At 33.4% G+C, this 9,056-nt stretch overlaps 2 protein-coding genes and 1 non-coding gene across 6 annotated transcripts; all 3 read right to left on the minus strand.

The window, feature by feature from the left end:
- On the minus strand, positions 571 to 2,667 carry LOC107623862. Its single transcript, XM_016326256.2, has 3 exons — positions 2,430 to 2,667; positions 1,987 to 2,325; positions 571 to 1,563 (listed from the first exon to the last, which is right to left on the minus strand). The coding sequence occupies exons 1-3, from the start codon at positions 2,550 to 2,552 to the stop codon at positions 739 to 741; spliced, it is 1,287 nt and encodes a 428-aa protein (XP_016181742.1). The 5' UTR covers positions 2,553 to 2,667; the 3' UTR covers positions 571 to 738.
- TRNAV-AAC lies at positions 3,014 to 3,087 on the minus strand. The gene has a single exon. It is a non-coding gene; the product is annotated as a tRNA-Val (tRNA).
- Positions 4,777 to 7,979, minus strand: LOC107624263 (transcription factor bHLH25). 4 transcript variants are annotated; one of them, XM_016326751.2, is made up of 6 exons: positions 7,724 to 7,979; positions 7,491 to 7,657; positions 7,361 to 7,406; positions 6,653 to 7,264; positions 5,695 to 6,051; positions 4,777 to 5,370 (listed from the first exon to the last, which is right to left on the minus strand). In XM_016326751.2, exons 3-6 carry the CDS (start codon positions 7,379 to 7,381, stop codon positions 5,296 to 5,298), a joined length of 1,065 nt encoding a protein of 354 aa, XP_016182237.1. In that variant the 5' UTR covers positions 7,382 to 7,406; positions 7,491 to 7,657; positions 7,724 to 7,979; the 3' UTR covers positions 4,777 to 5,295. The 4 variants fall into 4 exon arrangements, with proteins under 4 accessions (XP_016182237.1, XP_020969092.1, XP_016182236.1 ...); XM_021113433.1 differs by having other exon boundaries at positions 7,491 to 7,569; positions 7,609 to 7,979; XM_016326750.2 differs by lacking the exon at positions 7,491 to 7,657.

Genomic DNA, 9,056 nt, shown 5'->3' on the forward strand with positions numbered 1-9,056 from the left:
AAAGTTGATTAGCACCTACATGGCTACATTTTTTTTTTGGTTGCCCACGGTATCCTCCAACCCGACAGGCCAAGGACTAATCCGTCGCGGATCGGAGCTCCATTTAAGGGTCTGCCACTAGCCAATGGGTTGCTGCATGTACAAGGCGGGAATAATGGCCGGTGAAAATTTTAAGAGAATTTGATACCACACAAAATTAAAGTTTGTCAACATTTTACTCATAGAAATGGAAGCTTATAGGAAAACATTTCCGGTTATCCAAACTTGAGCTTCTATGATTTCCAATGAATGCTGCTTGCTCAAAATAGAGTTAAAAGAGGTAATAATTTTCAACAAAATTAGGTGGCAAAACAATTGATCAACAATAAATTGGAAGAACAAAGTTGTGAGTGATAGGGCAAAAAGTAGTGCCGGAGATGGACAAAACATGATGTATTGACATAACACATAAAATGAAGGGAAAATGATGAAGGATTTTGCATGAAAAGAGTGGATCAGTTGCAATGTTTGTTCTATTAAGTAATAATGTAAATACCATGGGGGAAGTGCTATTCTAAGAAGCAATCACGGAAGGCAGATAAAAGAATAAAACAATTTATTTTCATTCCTCATCATTTTTACAACTTCCTTAACTATTATGTATATTATCAAAAGTGATACAAGGATCTCTTCTCTCTTCTACAATCCCCCTGGGTAATGTACACAAAATCACACTCCTTTTATCCTTCCACCCACAAATTACAAGGCGAAGGGATCCGGAGCAGGCTGAACTATTGGCATCTTTGACATGGTTACATTGCCCGTGAGTAGATTTGGCGCCACAGTATCCTCCACGATAACAGGAGTTACCGGCAAAATTCTCTCTGGTATGACTTTGTCGCCATCAACCTTAGCCAACACCTCGAAGTGCATTTTCACAGTCTCAGGCTTAGTCCTCCACTCAGGGTAACCCTGTAAACTAAACCCATCTCCTTCCTTTAGCTTCTTCTCAGCCTGAAAGCCTATCTTTACAAATGTCTGAGCTGAAACATCAGCCTTCAACAATTTGAAGGAGCCCTTCTTGTTAGCCTTAGGACCCAGCACAGAGGCCAACAGTTTCTCAAAGCCCAACAAGTTGGCGTTTGATCCATTCAGGGAAGTGAGAGGCCATAGTGTCCTAAACTGAGTTGGAGTAAGTAGTGTCTGGGCTTCACCATGGAGATCAATAGTAGGCAGGGCATCAATTGCTTTGTTGTTTGATGGGGATGATAACTCCACAAGACCAGGTGCAAGACGTTTGAGCTTCAACCTGTTGTTGGGAGAGTCTGACGTTGAGGACGGGGCCGCAAGTGATGTAGGACCAACAATGCGGAGAGAGAGGAGGGGTGTGTCCTGGGTACGAGAGGCATGTCGAAGATGCTCAGCCAAGGTGAGAAGGCCAGCAGCAAATCCGTTCTGCGATTGGTTTAAGGGGAGGGGAAGATCAAGAGGCTGCCTTAGACTAACTGACCTTGCACCCTTGACAGTAACCACAGCACCTTCAGCCAATATCACTTTTTTTAACACCCCAGCATCTACATCATGCTGCAAAACAAAACAAAATCAATATCTTGTTAGCATGGAACACAAACCAATTTCACATTGTCCAAATTCAACCTCAAAAGACAAGACATACTGCATGGGTTAGCTATGAGATAATGCCACAGCATCTAATTATAAGTTCATCACCTATATTAATTTTTATAGAGCCATAGACCATTCACCATTTCACCAAAATAAAGGATACCAAATTACCAACACTACAACTCTTAAAACTCTAACAATGTGATGGAAATTGATCACAATGATAAGATAGCTTAATGAAAACATTAGTACTTCTAAATTTTGAGTTTTAAAACTAGTTAGCTTTGAACTAGCCACTGTAACCGCAACCATTTTCACATACGATATTATTAGAAACCTTAAATACCAAAAATGATGATGATTGAAATAAGGAAACTTGCTTACAGGGAGAGAGATCCTCATGTCCTTAGCATCCTGAATCCACAGCTCCATGGGACCAGCGAGCTGGAATGGAGCCAAAACCGGCAACCCATGACCCGAATCCCTCTTCTGAACCAATCCGTTTTGATGACCCGGTTCATCGACCCGGAAAATTGGAAGATCCACGTAGTCCCATCGGTTTACATCTTCAAGGAGCTTGAAAGGTATCACCTTCTGACCAATCTCAACATCGAATTCGTAAGCCACCGAATGCCCAACCTGAGCTTCCCTTGGATCAAACCCAGTTATCTTGAAATCTTCAGCTGTAAATCCTAACCCTTTCACAATCGTTTCCTTCAAATCCTACATAATCAAAAACAATATTTTACTTTAAAAAAATAGCAATATCCAGAATCTGGAAATAATGACAACCTAAGGTATATACGAAGAAAAAAAAATTATCTTACAGAAATCGCCTTAGGGTATGGAGTGGTGGATTCAGGAGCGGAAAACAAAGCGGAAGCGAATTGAGAATGGAGGAGAAGAATTGCGAGAGGAAGGATCCGAAGGCGAAGAAAAAGCGAAGCCATTTCCAATGGCGTATGACGAAATTGGGAACCCTAGTTAGAATTGATTGTTGAATGCCTGATGAAATTGATTATAAATTATTTTTTGTTTTGGGGGTTTGATTACAAATAGATTAGATAGAGACGTGAGTTGGATGAAGATGGAGGGTTATTTTGGGAATGGAAAATGGTAGATGATTCTAGGAATGATGACGTGGACCAATTAGATGGTAGTAACTGATTTTAGAAGAATGTGATTGGATGGAATTCGTGGAGGTACGTTAATAATAACATTTATTTATTATTAAAAAAAAGGAAAAACTGATTTTAACTTTTTGGAAGAATCGGCGTTGATTCAGGACAGGTAATACAGTTGGTCTTCGAATTACGCGGCTTGCCGTGATTAGCAGCAAACGACGACGTTTTATTGCTTTTTTTTTTCCCATATGTTTAAGAAATAAAAAATTGGGAAGAGATAAAATAAGTGGCGTCGCCCGGACTCGAACCGGAGACTTTCAGTGTGTTAGACTAACGTGATAACCAACTACACCACAACACCTTTGTTGACATTTAAATGGATTATTATATAAAAATAAATGAGAATGGCAACACCAATCTTTCAACTATTTTTTGTGGTTAATATCCTAGAAGAATTTTGCACTCGCAAAACTATAGTAAAACAAATTTATTAATGTGAGAAAAATAACATAAGCACATGACATAATTTTTGTATTTGATTGAAAGCAAAATTTGATCTTTAGATATGTTTTATATTCTTTTAAAACCATTTTGCCAAAAAATGACAAATGTTTCATCTCTTTAATCATGTTTGAAAAAAAAATTCAAAATTTAATAGTAAAACTTTTTTTTGTTATTGAACCCAATCTTACATTTTGTTTTAAAGAAATGATATGACCATCTTTTTTTGGGGGTCACTCTGTCATCCACTTTATCAAGTTCTATTGTTGTATTGTTTGAACTTTATATTTTAATCAAGTCTGTTGTTTGGTCTTAAAAAATTGTTTGTTGTATGTTAATATTTAATCCTTGGAAGTTTGATGTTAAAAGGAAAAAACAAAGTGACCAAGACTTAGAATTTATTTAGTTTGTATTTTTATCTTCAATATTTTTTGTTTTTAAAATTTTATAAAAAAGAAAACAATGAAAAAGCAAGAAATCATTTTTTTTAATTCTAAAAAGACCATAAAATCGAAAATAAGAAAATTAAATAAACTCAATAATGAAGTAACATATAGAAATAAATAAATTGTACATAATACAAGAAGTAATGTCGTAATAAGATCATGATCTTTTCAGGGAGATTTATATATACAAAAAAAAAAAAATCCCGACAACGATATTTAGTTGAGATTGCAAAAACATAAGATATTAGATACGACATCTAATAAAGACAAAAACCTCAGCAATATTTAAACCGGCTCTGTAAGCTTTTCTGCATTTTGTGTATCCATCTTGTTCTTTTTATATTCTATTGTCCCCGTTATGTCATTGTTACGTGACATTAAGTGCCAATTCCTCTTCCTTTGATACATTTTAATGTACATTATTATAGCTTCCAAGCTAACAACTTTGTGCTAATCTCCCCTAATGATTATTAATTAGTTTCGTTGGTACTATCCTTCTAATTATTATGAGCTTATATGTCATATTCCTTCATTCTCTTACTTTGCACGGTATAGTTCCTTACGAAGGAACTTAGCCAATCCAAAAAATAATTAGTAGTTTAAACGGATAGCCACAAAATCCATTCATTTCAGTAGTAGATTATTGACAAGGATTAAGTGGCTACTTACAAGTTATATTAGTACAAAGATAATAAATAAAAATATTATATAATAATTTAGCCAAACATATTAAATTAGAATTTAATTTTGATACATTTAATTTTCAGTGTAAAATCGTTTTATACTACAACTAATCACATAACATCGTATTAGAAAAAATAACTAAATTTTACATTGATCGCGTGAATAGGCATCCAAAAAATAAAAATATTTGGTAACCAAAGAAAATTAACCAAAACAGTTATAACTTGCCTTATTTAACAATTAACATTCATTAATTGTTGCGACAATTAATAAATGTTAAATAAAGTAAATTCTGATTGTTTCTTTTGTCTCCTTAACATTACTATCCAAAAAAAATAATTGTAATTGTATTGTATAAAGCGTTTTATACTCTGAGTCGGTGTATGAAAATTAAACCCATTAAATTATTTAACAATATATTAAAAAGTGCAAATATTCCATTATATAGTATCGTGAATTGTAAAGCAAAGTCTTACAATAGAAGCAAACTCATATTCACTCAAGGGAACATGATAACAAGTTACTCAACAAAGGCCTGCTTGTCAAAAACATAGGTAAAGTTGAATTGAAACCTTGCAACCTCCTTTGAGGAAAGGAAAAAAAAAAGGCTAACTAACACTTAATTAACAAGCTCAACGTTCACTATTAAATTGGAACAGGTGGGTGATGATGATGATGATAATAACATGGTCAAAGTGTTGACCATGCAAAAAAGAAAAGTAGCTATGGCTAGCTACTGAAAAACCCTCCTGCAAAATGAATGAACTTGAGAGCAAACATACATTTATGTGTGGCTTTTGATGATTATGATGGGAGACATCACAGGCCTTGTAAAAAACACAACTATAACTTATGAAGAACATGATCGACTTCTATGTATATAAAAAGAGCCTATATGATGAACTGAATGATAATGTGAAACGAACTACTTAGCTTCTTCACATGAAAGTTGAAAACGCTAAACGTAGATTCTTAACAAGTTCCTTCACTGTCATGGAAAATTCCATGTCCATCTGCAAATTCAACAAACAAATTCCCTTATTATTACGATGGACTTAGTTCCTATGCAACTGCTAGTTAGTTCTACATAGACATCTGTATTGTTATCAGACCAAAAAGAACTAGTAATAATGCGTAGTGTTAAAGTTGGTACAACAGGTTTAGAAAAGAAAAGAAGAATAATTAAAAAAAGTATCATATTCTTATTTTTTTCATCTGTAATTACAAAATTTTTACTAATATATANACTAAAAATATTTGATAATAAAAAAATAAAAAATAATCAGTTAAAAAATATTAAATAAAATAAATTCTGACTATTTTTTTTATTTCGCTACCTGAGCAATGATGGTTATATCAAGGGCAAAAGTCCCAAATGTTAAGACGCTGCTATTGATGACTTTGAGATGGAGTTTCTCAATTTCAATGATTGTATTTTCTATAACACCCTTTTTCTTCTCGCAGTGAACTCTTACTAGCACATTTCTTTCGCAAAATCTTGCTTCAATTTCGGGTAGCGGCTCAGTCTCTGAAGAGCAAGAGTCTTCATCATCATTACATAACTGAGATTTCTTCACCATTACCACTGATTCCACGGTCTTCTTCTTTTTCTGTTCCTCCTCAAGAGCACTCACTTTCTCTTGCATTTGTTTCAAGTACTTTATAGCATCTCCCAGAACAGAAGCTTTATCCATCTGTGTCATTCTTGTCATTATTAGTCTTAACTTCAAAATATGAGTTCCTTTGAAATATATAGCATGTGAAATGACTCACACAAGCGACACAAATTAGAATATGGTTTGAGATTCAAAAGATATCATACACCCTAAAGCACGTTAGTCTGCATGAATTGAGAAGAATCAATAAACATTTTTAGACGACGAAGACGAAAACAACAACAAAGTCTTATTTCATAAGATGGGTCGACTACATAAATTAAACGACTATCATATATTTATGACATGGACTAAGTCTCTGGAAAAAGAGGAGAGTTGTGTTAATCCCTTGACGTTAAAATTTTGTCGAATCTTTATGACATGGACTAAACATGATATTGTGCTAAACATTTTAAGACACAAGTAGGAAAAATTAGATGTACATGACCATGAGCTTCAAGTCATATTTTCCAATCATTAAGATTAGGAAATACCAAAGAATGATGTCAGAATCTTTTGTTATATTTCCTTAAAAGGGTTGAGAAGAAAGAAGAAACAAGATAGAGAGTTGTGATTTGTGAAAGGCAAAATTAAAACAGTAAACTCTGATCTTCATGAACAAGGGCATAGTTAATGGTACCTTTTTGAGGCCAGGAACAAGGGCAGATAAAGCAATGAAGCGCTGGCTGAGCTTCTCTCTGCGCTTCCTCTCAGCAATGATGTGATCATGAGGTTGATGAGAAGAAAGCTTAGGACGTTGCCCAAAGTTCTTAGCCTCATGGCATGATGATTCTTTGAATAGATAGTTTTCATGATTATGATGATTATTATTATTATTCCCCAACAAGGTTGTTCCTTGAGTATCTATGTTGTTAGGACTACTACTATTCATAATCTCAACCTTAGGCTTCATTACTAACCCCAATTGATGATGATGATGATTTGTGTTGTCAACAAAGGAGAGAATATTATTTGAGCAAGAACCAACAAAGTGTGACTCTGGTGTCTTGTTAATGTGACTACTCCAATTACTAGTGTTGTTACTTCTAAGCTGTTTTGCTGGTCTTTCAATTATAGTAGCAGTAGGTGAAGTAGTAGTTTCCATCATGGAAATCTTGGAGTTCATCAAGTTTGAGTTACAGAATAATGGATTATTCTTTTGCAAGCTATCTCCAAAAACAGCTAAGGTAGTAGCACAAGTATCAATAGAGCTTAAGTGCCAGAGAAAGCTATTAGGATCCTCCATTATACCCTGCATATACATAATATACAATAATGCAAAAAAAAAAATTATAATTGATTTTGATCACATACATGTGCTAAGCTATAGATATGAATATGTTATTACCAATTCAGATGAAATCTCCATAAGATAATTAACTCTTCCTAATATCCTGCAAAATGAAACCATCCAGAATTAAAAGCTGATGAAGTTTGGTACATAAAATTCTTAAAAGAATCATATTATAGAAGCTTACTCATCAAGAGATATATGATATCTTTAATTTCAACTTTGCTGAACACTCCAAAAGCTGCAGATTATAGCCTTGGATTTATATACAAAAATCTTTGCTTGCTATTATTCCTATATGGAACTCACTGTTATGAAAACTTGTGAGAGTTACACTGTGATGCTCACGGGTTTCTGATATGTGAATTTTGGTTAGAACAGAACACAACAATAGAAGAACATTTTATAATTTAGAGCTACCTTTCATGCTGACATATTAATACCTTCATGGCTCCACCACCTCTTTGTTGTTTTGTGGACTTTTTGTGTTGATCTTCACCAACTAGCATTGAAATTTTCATCAAAGGGTTTGCAAAATCATATATAGACAGGACCACTAATCTTGTAGCATTATTAGTATTATTATTATTATATTTATTATGTGTATGTATGTGGTCCCTTGCCACGTCTCATATCAATTTTATTCGTTTGCCAAATGCCTAACTACCATTTTTACTATTTTCCTCATTTATTTTCAAAGGTTACTTTAATTTCCAAGATCCTTCATCTTCTTCTTCATCATCATCAATAATATTCTTATTCTCTTTGGTCAAAGATTATTGAAGATCATAACCAATAAGCAAAAACAACTAGAGCTTAATTAGTGGAACCACATGTGATATTGTGAGTTGATACTTGCCATCATTTGCCACTTGCCATTTGGTAGGTGGTCAATTTTCAAATATGAAACCAAAATTAAAAGTTGGGAATTAAGGTCTTACAAAAATGAGTAGAGTTTTAATTTCTTGTTTCCCTTCTTTTTTTTGTCGAATAAATGACCATTTGTACTCATAAAAGATGAAAACGCTGACATAGGTATCACACTAAATCGAAACTAAACTTGTACCCGTGCAAGATGTTTTCTGTGTGACAAAAGTACCCCGTCTTTAGAAGGTTAGAGTGTCACGTAAAGTATTTTTGTCACACAAAAGACATTTTATGTGAATACAAGTTTAATTTCGATTTAATGTGGCTACATATGTCAGTGTTTTCATCTTTTTATGGATACAAATGATCATTTATTTTATTTTTTTTGTCACAAAAAAATGAAGAATACAAGAGTTTTGATTGACTTTGACAAATTTTTAGCCAATTCCTAAAGTGCAGAGGGGAGGATTTAATTTTGTTCAATGTGTGTAGCCCACAGAACCGGCATATTAAATAGTCCTCACAAATAATTAAGTAGATATTCAGAGTTTCATAGTTGATAAATTTTGTCGTTTATTAAGAAAGTGGGAACAGAAGTTAACCAATTTTTATATTAGGCAAAAAAAATAATAGTGGTGTAATGATCAAAGGTTAATTATAAATAATGATAGTAAAATAAATCAACTTTTAAATCATTCTTCCCTTACTTTTTGTCCAACACTAGATTGATTAAGTGGTAGGTTATATTATAAATATTTATTCGGTCTTTAAAAAGTTTTAAATCAGATGTTTTACTTTTTAACAAACTTTTATTCTCTAAAATTTTAAAATTATTCATGTTGAACAAATTAATCTTTCTATTATTTTAAAGAAGACTAATTTATTT

This window comes from Arachis ipaensis, chromosome B10 (genome assembly GCF_000816755.2).
Source record: "Arachis ipaensis cultivar K30076 chromosome B10, Araip1.1, whole genome shotgun sequence".
Taxonomy (NCBI): domain Eukaryota; kingdom Viridiplantae; phylum Streptophyta; class Magnoliopsida; order Fabales; family Fabaceae; genus Arachis; species Arachis ipaensis.

What these genes read in the sequence shown, in the direction of transcription:
- LOC107623862 (XM_016326256.2), bottom strand. Translation starts at nt 2,552, where the DNA reads ATGGCTTCGCTTTTTCTTCGCCTTCGGATCCTTCCTCTCGCAATTCTT. An exon ending in CATACCCTAAGGCGATTTCT is followed by an intron (nt 2,326 to 2,429) that starts GTAAGATAATTT and finishes TTGATTATGTAG; the next exon opens with GATTTGAAGGAAACGATTGT. An exon ending in ACATGAGGATCTCTCTCCCT is followed by an intron (nt 1,564 to 1,986) that starts GTAAGCAAGTTT and finishes TTTGTTTTGCAG; the next exon opens with CATGATGTAGATGCTGGGGT.
- LOC107624263 (XM_016326750.2), bottom strand. Translation starts at nt 7,824, where the DNA reads ATGAAAATTTCAATGCTAGTTGGTGAAGATCAACACAAAAAGTCCACA. An exon ending in TGGAGATTTCATCTGAATTG is followed by an intron (nt 7,265 to 7,360) that starts GTAATAACATAT and finishes ATGTATATGCAG; the next exon opens with GGTATAATGGAGGATCCTAA. An exon ending in TTGTTCCTGGCCTCAAAAAG is followed by an intron (nt 6,052 to 6,652) that starts GTACCATTAACT and finishes AGAATGACACAG; the next exon opens with ATGGATAAAGCTTCTGTTCT.